This window comes from Helicoverpa armigera, chromosome 11 (genome assembly GCF_030705265.1).
Source record: "Helicoverpa armigera isolate CAAS_96S chromosome 11, ASM3070526v1, whole genome shotgun sequence".
NCBI lineage: Eukaryota > Metazoa > Arthropoda > Insecta > Lepidoptera > Noctuidae > Helicoverpa > Helicoverpa armigera.
Window position 1 is genome coordinate 11674560 of NC_087130.1, and position 12344 is coordinate 11686903.

Here is a 12344-nt window from a genome sequence, read left to right on the forward strand (position 1 = left end):
TAGGTTTCGTTCGTGGTAGACATTTGGACTTGGCTTCAAACATACTTGCTCAATCCCCTTTATCATTTAAGTTATAGCCAGTAACTTCCAAAAGTGTACACGCGCTGTTAATTAATCCATTTGACTATGATAATGAAATGAAAAACAAAATTATATTCCAACTGTCTATTTATTAAAATCCTGAGATGAATAAGAACACCAATTACTGATTAGTTCTATCAGAATATTAAAAGTGACACATTTATATGGAAACTGTAAGAAATTCACAGAGTATAATAATATGTGGATCAATATGTAGTTATTCTTAGCACAAAAATGAGTCTTAAGAGCGTATTTCAAACTCTTAAAATATGTATTACAAGTACAATACGATAAGAAATGGTTTTTAATTTCCACTGGGGCACATAATGTTCGTGTTTGTCGCCGGCGGTATATAGTGCTGTGCGGCGGGTGACGCATAATGCTGCGGTGCGGCGGGTGGCGCGTAGTGCTGCGGCGCGGCGGGCGCGTAGTGCGGCGCGGCGTGGTGCGGCGGTCACCGCAGGAACGAGCGGTGCCGCGGCCCGCGCGACATGCGCGTCGCGCCGCCCCAACCCATGCCGCCTGGACACAGACATTTCATGTTACAATGCTGGTACCAATAAAGTAATAACTCGCAAAGGTCTTAAATGTAATCGCATTCAAATGTAATCCCGATTGATCAGTTTCTTCCTATAAAGTGGTTACTAATATTGAACTGTAGAAGTATTTAAATATTGAGAAGGAGCAAAATATACTGGACAACTTACCCATCATGTACTGTGAGGCGGGTGGGAAGTGCCCGAAGTGTGAGGCTCCCATCTCCCACGCGCCGCGACCGCGACTGTGACGTGTAAGGTTTGTATTTAATCATTTGCTTACAACATTGTGATATCACTGGAAATAAAACTTCGAAAATGCCTACGATATACAATATAGCAATACAATATGCATAGGGATTATCTTGCTTCTGACTAATCTAACTCTTTTTGGTAAAGTTAAAAGTGTAGTATTTGATACAGATCAATAAATGAATGATAATCGAGTTTTGAAAGGTTTTTAATTGAACCACAAAAAAAAGCTACAGGTTTCCTTTACTTTTCTATCAATAGGAACGTACAGTGCAACATCATCCATCTAATTGTAATGTTGCTATTCATTCGCACACAAAGTAATAGATATTGTAGGTAATTGTTTTATTGGAAAATATTGAGGCAGGAATCAGGAACAATCAAAACAAACCTGAATTCTTCCATTCTCTTGCCAAATTTTACATAGGGTTCAGTTTATGAGTAGTCCTAATACTGAACATTATCGTAAGATAAATAAGGTCCACTAAATATATGCTGTAGTAGAGCGGGTATACTCACAGATGTCGGTAGTGCGCGTGCATGGGCGCGGCCGACGCGAAGCGCCCGCGGTCCGACACCGCGATGCCGCGACGCATGCCTCTGTACACAGCAACAACAAGTTAGGATGCTTTAAAATTAGAATAATATAGGTCCAACTATTGCCCAACCGAGGGCAGGACGTTTGGGGAAGTAGGTACATTTTTGATATGGAAATACTACCGCGATCGGTAGACTTTTGAACGTAAAAAAGTTGGACACACTGTCTCTTTTTTCTGTCAGTGCCCAGGGCCAGACAGGTAAGAGTAGGTAAGACAGTAGCAGACACAGATACAGACTAGTTAACAAATTTATTAAATATTGGAGATGTATTAAGTGTTCATTTTGTGTGACAACAAAAGTTTCATCCCACTTCGGAGCAGTCGACGAGTGAACATGTCCTGGACATGCACTGTTGAGGAACTGGGAAAATATTTTCCCAACATTTAATATTTAGTGTTAACAAATAACTGCGACATGTTACCTGGTGACTTGTGCTGCAGTATACGGCTGGTGCAGCGCGGTGAAGTCGTCGACGTGCAGCGAGGGGGGGCGCGACGTGTTGGGGGGGCGCGAGCGGAACGCGTCCGCGCCGCCCTCTGTACGCACGCGAGTTAGCGCCACTAGAAACATACAGAACATATTATTTCCTTTTTTTCTTGTAAAATTTACGAAGCTTAAATTAGCCGCTTTAAGTACCGAAAATTGATAACTGTTCCAATAATTGTAATGCTTTTGCTTTTTGTTATGCTTAAACAAGAACACTTTAGATAGCCGCAATTACAATAAAGATTTTACCAAGAACTTCTTGTCAATTTTGAATTCAAAGACTTATCTATAATAGGAAATGGTCATTTAATGGTCTTTTTCAAATGTTGTCTGTAAGAGATCACTTTAAGCGATAAGACCGCTCATTGTGTCAACGACTTCAAAATTTTTAATTTTGTTTTTTTGGTGTACATAATAAAGAGTATATCGATATAAGTATTCCTGACTGTGATGGAGGTTTGACTGACCGGGCGGTCGCTTGTCGTCCTTGGGCTTGTCGTCGTTGGGGCGCAGACAGCCCGCCAGCCGCCGCACCGCGCCGCACAGCGCCTCGCCGCCCCCGGACACGTAGCCCGCCGCCACCGACACCAGGTCACACGATACCTGCGGACATACACAACTTGATTAAACTGTCTCATTTGATTGAACTGGTCCATTTATCTGTTAAGTTAGTTTACCGAATCTAGTTTATAGATAGAATTGTATGTGGTTTATATTATTGGACTTTAAAGTTGAAAATTTCTCAGTGAAAGACTGGATCCGAATTCACACTATAATTCTTTGGTGATTGGAACTTACACTATATGAAGAACTTCACATAGAATTATGTGGTTTCCAAGAGAAGCGAGTCTCCTCGCTTCCCTTATATCAAAGAGCATATTCAAGTAACAAAATTGGTCTAATCTTAATAATATCCCACAATATATTCATCACATTGAACCACAGTACTCACCAGCTCACTATCATTGACATCGTCCTCCCCTCCCGCAGCCGGCACATTGAGCCAATAACTTGAGGTCAGTCTCTCATCGCTGGCTTCTCCAATAGCATATATGGTCCTGGCCTGGAACTGCGCCACCAGGGTCTCCGGCGGAGGCAGCCCCGCCTCTTGGACCTCAGGCGGAGTCGCCGGTTCCTCAAGACCCTTCAGCTTCTGAAGGTGACTGGCCAGAAAGCTGGCGTTGGCAAGAGCGTCTTCGTCAGAGTTTCTTTCCTGAAAACGGTGATTAAAATTGCTGTGTTGTTCTCTTGGCTGTGGAAGGAAAGTCTACTCTTAATATACAACTACTATGGTATGTAAGGATCATGCAGTAAGGGTAAAACGGTAGCAATAGTTTGCATTATGTATTAGCAAATGGTACATAGGCAGACATTGGTTCTAACGAAACCTAATTTTCACATCAAATAAATATAAAAATATACCTTATTTCGTCAGCTTTACAAGTACGAATGTCTTTGTGCTAGTAAAAAAACAGTTTCGTTAGAACCAAAAATGTCAGATAAAGGTGATGTGACATAATCAGCATAACACTCACTCTCAAAATCTTATCCAACTTCAAGACAGGATGCTCTTCATCAGAAGGTGAGAAGCCCACCATGTCGGCCATCTCTCCCACCGTGAGCATGGTCTTCCGTCCCACTGGACCCTCGCCTTCCTCCATCTTCAGGATCCTGATCAGATCTATGTACAAACTCAAGCATTCCGCCTTATCTTCCCCCTGACCTTCCAAAGCCCATTTGAAGAACTTCCCAAGACTCTCCCGCCTCTTTGACACGAATTTCCTGAACTGCTGGAATCCATACTCATGTTCTGTGAGTACGAAGTAAGCTCTCAGTATCGACGATGCGACTGAACATGTTTTAGTTGTAGACTCGAGGCAGTCGGCTGTGGAGTCCAAGAAAGCCGCCAATGCATCCTTATTAGGCAAGGAGTTTGATAATATAATATCTGATGTTCCACTGACAGGAGTCAAAGTGATCTCAGCGTCACAGAACGCTGCTAACGCATGTGCCGCGTATTCTTGCGCTGCAGCGTGTTCGTTAGACGCGTTGGCAAGACCTAGCACTGAACAGAGCGCCGTCTGAACGTCGGCAGCTCTGGGTCCGCCACTGTTCATGGAATGTAGCACAGCGCATTTGACAGGCGCGTGGGAAACTAAACATGCCAAAAAGCCTAAAACTCTAGCCACGCTGGCGGTCGCCGCCTCTCCTGGCTTCAACTCCCGAGTGACCGCCCCCACAGCAGCCTTGGCGACTGTAGCAGCTGTGTTTGGAGCCAAGTCTGCAATTTGCACACATACCCTTCGTAGCATGTGAACAACAGGCCTATACGTAGACATACAAATTATTTGGATCATATCTGTCAAATCGTTGGAAAGCGCGTGAAGGTGTGCCGACCACAGGCGTCTCTCATTGGAAGCATCAGCCAACTCGCGGTCTGTTGGAGGAGTCTTAGTCTGCATCGGTAGCGGCAGAGGCAGCAGTTCAGAGAACACTAGTAGTCCAGGAACGAAGGTGTATGGAGCTGTAGTAATGTAAGAAATCACTTCGGAGCATAGCGATGTCCAAGGTCCTCGGCGGATGGAGTCGCCGTCGTTAGCGTCATCAGCTATCGGCTGTGCGTAAGCCAACAATGCTCTTACTGAGGCTTCTGCTGCCTTGGCTGCAGTTCTGTAGCCTACCGAGCCTACTGGGAAAGCTTTTGCAATTCCATATGTCTTCAGTAACACAGGAGCTGCGGTCAAGTCGCGGAATCTTGGTCCTCGGCATCGAACTACTCTGGCCAACATCGCATCCAGCAATCTCAAACAAGGCAGCAATAGCTGAGCAAGTTGTAATCCTTTGACAGATGCAAATAAAGAAGTGTGCATGCTTGGCTGGTCAAAATGTGTGGCCAATCGGTCGAGCACTCCTGCCAGATGCGCCACGCCATCCAACGAGAACAATTGAAGCACATTATACTTATACTTGAGTTCTACATACTCTTCTGTCGCCGACTCACAAGCGATCGTCACGTTATTTTCAAAGTCCGATATGCAGTAGTGCCTTAAAATCCTTAAACACGTCATCAGTTCTCCTGGCAGATCCGGAGCATGTTCAGAGCTAGCCTTAAGTATTTCTACACACTCGGTCATGTCTTCTCCGGATAATACCGTCGTCTTCTCTACAGGCTTCAGATAAGGTATCACCTCTTGTAACACACTGGATACGCTAGGCTCAAACCTGTCATGTTCCCTGGATACATTGATCAGTCTTTGTCCATATTTCTTCAAAAATGGAACATTGGCTGCAAACCTTACAGCTGAAACTATCAACTCAATAGCATAACCTTTCGCTGGCGACTTTTGTTTCAAAGGCGACTCGTTCTTGGGCTTTGCTCTCAGGTCATTTTCGAATACTTCCATGAGGCATTCAGCGTTTTCACCCATCACGATTACATCTGGCACAGCAGTTCTCCCAATGCTACCGAAACTGAGACAGTACAGGGATTGCAGTCTATCAATAAGCTCATTCTCATCAGCTTTCCCTGCTTGCTGATCACAGATCGACTGCAAGTAATACAAAGCCTTCAATCTATATGCCAGTTCTAACCCCAAAATTTGTAGATCACTGTAGTTACTCAAATCGTGAGGGTAAAGGAACTCCTCATTATTCTGCTGGCTGTACGGCAACGTCAAAGTTTTAAACAACAGTCCACTCATTTCCAAATTCTTGTATAAGAAGTTTAAACCATTTTGCGAGTGAATCAGTTCGTAGATCAAATCGTGGATCGGGCTCACAACCACGAGATTATTGCAAGTCGTAGGGCATGTTAACAAGTATAAGCATACTTCAAGAATTTGGTGAATATTGAAGAATTCCAAAAGAGTTTCGTTAGAGCATTCTTTGCTGATCTCGAACTGAGCAGAGACTGGTAGGAATCGCTTCGGCTGTGATAAATGGAAACACTGTGAACGATACATGTACAAAACCTCTTCAAGAGAATTTACTATAAAGTGTGCATCAGCTTCTGAGAGATCAGCGTCATCATTACTTCCAGATTTACTGAAATTCACGACCAAATCACGCAGTTTGCCCAACAGTTCATAAATATTCAACTTCTTTATAAGTGCACTGATGGAGAACTTCAATCTCGCCAGAGGGTTGGTCTGCATCATCGTTATCAAAGCCTGATAGCCATTCCTCGGCTTCCTATCGTCAGTCTTGTCAAACTTAGGGAACACTGTCTCTTTCATGAAGTGGTCTATAGATTCCTTCGAAGATAAGCAAGCGTTCAAAGATTTTAAAATCATCAGACGAATACTGAGTGCCATGTATTCTTTGGTGTACATTTCTAATAGCAACATGGGCATGTCAATACCAGTTGATAAAAGTATTTTCATGACTTCCCCGTTATGTCTGTGGCCCATTAGAGCTTCAGCAAGACGTATGCCACACTTCATGTGTCTTATTTTGTAGGTTGGCTGCTGTTGAGCTAATGCGAAGTCGAAGTTCAAGCCAATTTTGCAGTAGGTTATCAATAAGTAGTAGATTTCGGTAAATTCATCGGACGTGTCATTCCGATTTGGATTCTTGAAGATTCTCAGTATAATGTCGGTGTTTTTACAAAGGTTCGTGATGGACACGTATAGCTGTTCACACTGGTGCACCCACTCCTCCCTGGCGGTGTTGTCAATATCTGCGAATGTGTTCGCAAAGTATTTCTGATCCAGTTTCTTGTTAGACTTCGCCATTTCCGAGATCTTGAAGAGTTCTGGACTAGCATCACACAGTTCGTCAAATGTCGCATTGAGTACATCCTTAACGCCTTCCCTTGTAGGGCCCAGCAAATGTACTTTGTTTACATTTTCATATTTATTCCAGTCACACTTGAAGGGGTTATAATATTTGATTATGTCATCAACGCCAACATAATCATTGACATCGTAATCAACTTCCATATAGGCCGGACCTTCGAGGTCATCACATATATCCTCATCTGATAGAATAGGCTCAAATTGTTCACCATCCATAGATCTATCTTCCTCCGCGTTTCTGACTGGTGATTCTATAGGCTTTGCAGTGGCATTGTCAACAATTTGGACAGTAACCAAACTGGAATGTTGTTGTTCCACGTATGCCGCATTTTCGGCTTCTTGAGAAGGACTGCGAATTGAAGTCTTATGACGATAGCTCTGGTGATAGAAGTCAACTCTTGGGATTTGCTTGCCACTTCTATCATACTCTGCACCTTCCTCCGATCTGATAGAATTGATAGGACTTGACCCTTCCACTTCTCGAGGTGACAATGGTCGTCGGCTACTTTCGCCTGGTGGAGTCCTGGGTCGCTTCCTGGGATCATCGCGACTTGGAGACCGACTGCTGTAGCTGGATCCCCTGATGCGAGTGTAGGGCGAATGGCGCTTCCTATCATACGAAGTCTGCTTCTCGTATGACGGGGCACGCCTCTCGTATGACGAAGCTCGCTTTTCGTACGGAGACAAACGCTTCTCGTACGGGATCTTCCTTTCATAAGAGGGAGCTCTTTTATCGTAAGGAGATCTACGATCGTAGGAACCGGGTTCTTTATCATAAGACCCGCCGCGAGATCTATCGTAAGATGGTTCACGATGTCTGCGGTAATCATCCTTCTTGTATGTTCCCCTGTCCCAGTCACGGTCGCGATCGCGGTCGGTGGATATGGCGCGCATTCTGTCGATGCTTCGTGATCTAGAGCGGCTGAGGGGACGATACTCTCCCTTAACTACGTAGTCTCTATCGCGGCTCCTAGACCGAGATCTAAGTCTATCCATTCTATCGATCTCCCTGCTCCTATCTCGAAGCCTGGATGGCTCCCGACTGTGTCCCCTGTCAAGAGAGCGCCTGCGACTACGTACATCCCGTCTATCTCTATCCCTGTCATGATCAATAGAATGCGGGCTATGACGCAACCTCTCTGGATCTCTCTCACAGCTAAGTTCTCTTTTCTCCCAAGTATTCTCTTCAATGTGCTGGTAAGTGCGAGGATCTTTAGGTTGCTCGGGATTGTAGTAGTCACCCCTATACATCTGAGGATCATAATTCTCAGGATAATTGCTGGGCCCGTATGCTTCAGGGTTGGGAGTGGCTACATTACCAGTATAAGCAGGTATTGGAACAGATGGTTCTTGGGTCCATTCAGGGTTTTGAGGGACAGCTGGTGGTGGAGCCGGGGGTACTTCACGAGCAACTACTGGTCTTTGCACCACGGGAGGAGGATTGACTCCCACTGGTGTCTCGGGCAGCACTTGAGTCAGGTTGCCGTAAACAGCCAATGTTATTGTAGTGTACCATCCTGGAAATACCATTTATTAGAAATTAGTTTTAGATAATTTTAGTTTTAGAATATTCTTAAAATAATTCTCAGAAGAGCTTCTACACAGCTAGATTGAAATATCTATATCTGTAATTTAGATTAAATATTAATATATGTGAGGACATTCTTGTGACAATAACAAATGCAATTTATTAATTATCTCAATTCCAATACCATTTACATGCTTATTAATGATATAGATGTTTACAACATAAAAGATCTTTACTGTCTGCATGGTTCCATCTTAATAAGCAAAACAAAACTGAATTTGTTCAGGCATATACAATGAAATAATAAGAAATAAACAATACTTTCCCATTTATATAACCAGTTAAAATAAGTTCAAATGAAATCAAAACACAGAATCAGCAATGTCCCGAGAGATGTACTGCCATAGCGGTTGTTCCCTCGGGTGCGTCTGGGTGTTTAACAAACACATGCCACACTTTATGCTACTTGGTGAATGATTTATAAAACCCACAGAGGATTATAACTAGAATCAGTGATTGAATCAGAGTTGATGTGCACAGCAGGTACGAATTACAACCACTAAAATACTGAACAGTAGCATAAAGATTATTGAGTAGTTATGACTAGAATTTAAACAGTAAAAGTGGTAATTCATCTGCTGCCGGTCAAAATGTAGAACATCCAATCCACATTTTGTATTCAGTAAAATACAAAAATGAATGTTTTATTTGTCACAATGAGGTTAACACTACACACTAACCCACAATAAAGTTTTACATTCAATATTTTCACATATACAAAATGACTAAATACAAACTAACCTCTAAGGACAAGACCATCAGTGGGGATTCTGGGTTGGTCCAGTCCACTGCCGCACTCCATATGTATCTGTCCATTCTGGCAGTAGTCCAGACTGCCCAGAGCTTCGAAGGTGGACGCTCCAGGCTTACTCAGGTCATTCACGAAGAAATCTATGTGGAACTTCGTAGGATTGGTGGCGCCAAGCCGCACTCCGCCGGGGAAATCGCCCTCCACCCGCGCTCCCAGCGGAATTATACGTATTTCCCTCACATAAACTGACTTCGGAAACTGCACCAAGTCTAAATTAAGCTCCTGTAAACGTATAAATGAAAGATAGTGATAAACCTATACTAGATTACGGTAAAACATTGATGTATCTCAACAATTGTTTGTTTGTACCTCACTGGTGTCGTGTGAGAAAGTATCAAAAAATAAAAGATCCGGCTGTTCGTTTGCCGACATTGTAGCTGATTTTCAGTCAGCTTCACTCAGAATTAATAAATTAAAACATTTTGTAGAAGAACAAAACACTTCATGGCAAGTCGTCCGCTTTTTTTAACAAAAGCAATGCAGACTTCATACAAAATACAAACTGACATTTTAAGAATTGTTAACATGCTGAGAGATTGCATTATCTACGGGGGAAAGTGAGATGCGAAGAGTAGTTCATGTTGCAAATTATAAGTTTGAAGCGTTTGCTGAACCTGGAACGCGTTTTGACTTGACGTTTCGTAGCCGTATGACAGTGACAGATAACACATTTTGTTTTTAACGTTGCCAGCAAAAGAAGTGTGGTCGTAAAAAAAAATGAAAACTCTTATTTTTACTATGACTAAAATCATCATAACTGAGAGCTAGACATCAAGACATTGCTCTTATAGACATCAAGATTGGAAGTTAAACTGTCGAATTTTCCTACAAACTAGGTTCGAGCGGCAAGATCGTTTAAAATGATGAATTAAATTGATTAGATGACACTAATCATTAATTCTAAAACATAAAAACAAATAGTAGGTAAATAAAATAACCCTATGCAAAATAATCCGTGCTTGGTAGTAACAATTACTAACAATCAGGCACCATCAAGATACAAGGAAAACTACAGTGGTCTAAAACAGCATAACCCCAAGAAAAATATCGTAGTATTTTTATTATTAAAGCAGTTAGTTTTAAGTTTGTTTTCAATACAGTTGTGTGCTAGTTCTCTATTTGTACCTTTTTATGAGTTTACCCGTCCGGGAATGAACCTGCACTTTGGTACCACAATAACCAGTCGTTTCCTATTAGGTGCCTCTTGATTATTACGATATACTTTAGTAAAGTTTGCTTCAGTTACTCCTACATTTTAATGATCACAATATAATTGACAGTAGGTAGGTATAGTTTAGCGTGGCTACTGTAACAATTTTGAGTAATATGTATGTACCTACTTACCAACTTCCTTCAACTTGTGATACAAAGCGCAACTTATTTCTATTCCATTCTTAGTAAACGCGAATAAAAATACATCGCTTCGAGGAAAGAAACAACGAAACCTTGTTTGTTACATCCTCCTTCTATTTTTTATTATTTCGAGTTTTCCTTCTTATCTTATTCCGATTAAATATGCATTGAAATATCGCATTTGTTCACCTACAGCCGGTCGATATTTTTAATCGACATCAAAAAAAGAGGACTAATGTTTTTTTTATATTTGTTACAAGCTCGATTGCAGTAAGGCAATCCTTTATGTTGTCTCCCTTTATATCGCCTATAAAATCCCATGTGCACTACCCCTATAAACTCCCCTATGTACCTACTATAAGGGAATATATACTTTATATATACCCCATGAACTCCATTATCTAATGTACTTCCTTATTTACTCGCCTACTGTCTACTCCAAAATGTAGTATTTAATGATGAACGGTAAAAAACCGAGACGACGCGTAAATGGTACTAACTAGATTGGAAAAATATTAGTTAGTACCATTTACTATCGATTGCTTTGGCTTTACTATCGTCCCTATAATAAGAGGTGTTTTAGATTTTAAGTTTAAGCTCAAGCTTTTCCCCTTTGGCTCACGAAGAATTACGTAATTGTAAATATAGGTAGGTACCTATGTTACTATTCAGTAATCTGTGCCTATGTGTTCGGTATTCCGCTCCACTGTATTGCTCCACTAGCTGGAACCAGCCGGCTTCAATATAGTTAGGAAAAGGCTAAGCAGATGATGATGCACCACAACCACAAAGGAATGCTGAAGTTTCATCCATAACAATGTTTACCAAAACAGCCTTGACCATGGGATGGTGTGTTGACACGAACTTGCATTATTACCTTATTATGGTGTTCATCTAGATAAGCACGAATAGGGACGCGCACGCGCATGGCGGCGGTCGCTGTGATGTCTGCTTGTAACTACATACTCATATACCTACTATGTTTATGTGTGGTTTTCCTTTTTGTTAAAGATAGTATGTAATGTTAGGTATAATATCTGTTGGGTATGTCAGAAAACTAGACTTTATTAAGTTCGACTGATCTGATTCCATCATAGGTAGTTTTGGAATTACCTTCTATTAAAAACTTTCACCAAAAAATGCAAACACGTGGACTAGTGTAAACATCACGGATCAACAGTTTGTCGATATGAATGTTGAACTCAAGAACCTAGCACTTTTATTAAATTGCAAACTGAAATCTAGAAATGCAAATACATTCTGCCAAAGATGGAAACTGTTCAAACCGCAACAGGATCCTGCTTATCTCATTAGAATAAGTAAAAGGACACGCAAGTACCTAGGTACACGTCATTCCGTGCATACACAGACATACCCACAGTTTATCTCGGCAGTCGGCATCATATCTCACGTAAAGCAATCACAAACAAAAGCTTATTTTTTGTAACAAACACACCATAAAGGTTTATGATCTCCCTGTTATCGGAACAATGCTACCTAAGGCTGGCACGCACTGAGCCCTCGGGGGCAGCCAGTGTGCGCCGTGCCGTGTTTACAAACCCGCTACCTGCAACCTGCAACCCTGTGCCTGTGTGCCTGCGACCACCTGTGCGAGTCACAGTGTTGCTAGCGCTGAAATAACACGCGCGAACTGAGGAGATTTTTTGTAGTAGCGGGTTGACTAATGTCGAATTTGAATTTGTTTTATTAAGATGATTGAGTCGCAGAGATAGGTATTTGCTTATTTTTATGTGTGTTATATTTATTTCAGAAAATCAGTATTATAAAGGTAACTAAATCAGAAATCTATGTTATCTTATTGTTTACGTTTATTTTATTTA

The 12344-nt window shown here is 41.9% G+C and overlaps 1 protein-coding gene across 2 annotated transcripts; it reads right to left on the minus strand.

The window, feature by feature from the left end:
- Positions 1–150: 150 nt before the first annotated feature.
- On the minus strand, positions 151–9650 carry LOC110375559 (protein virilizer homolog). Of its 2 annotated transcripts, none has more exons than XM_049850767.2 (9): positions 9460–9650; positions 9081–9372; positions 3491–8268; positions 2908–3168; positions 2423–2558; positions 1891–2029; positions 1389–1469; positions 789–862; positions 151–603 (listed from the first exon to the last, which is right to left on the minus strand). In XM_049850767.2, exons 1-9 carry the CDS (start codon positions 9520–9522, stop codon positions 536–538), a joined length of 5892 nt encoding a protein of 1963 aa, XP_049706724.2. In that variant the 5' UTR covers positions 9523–9650; the 3' UTR covers positions 151–535. The 2 variants fall into 2 exon arrangements, with proteins under 2 accessions (XP_049706724.2, XP_049706723.2); XM_049850766.2 differs by having other exon boundaries at positions 2908–3207.
- Between the last annotated feature and the right edge of the window lie 2694 nt (positions 9651–12344).

Bases quoted from the DNA above. Each gene is read 5' to 3' on its own strand.
- LOC110375559 (XM_049850766.2), bottom strand. From the start codon at position 9,522: ATGTCGGCAAACGAACAGCCGGATCTTTTATTTTTTGATACTTTCTCA. The intron at 9,373-9,459 runs GTACAAACAAAC...ATACGTTTACAG, and splicing joins TCTCACACGACACCAGTGAG to GAGCTTAATTTAGACTTGGT. The intron at 604-788 runs GTAAGTTGTCCA...GTCTGTGTCCAG, and splicing joins CGCCTCACAGTACATGATGG to GCGGCATGGGTTGGGGCGGC.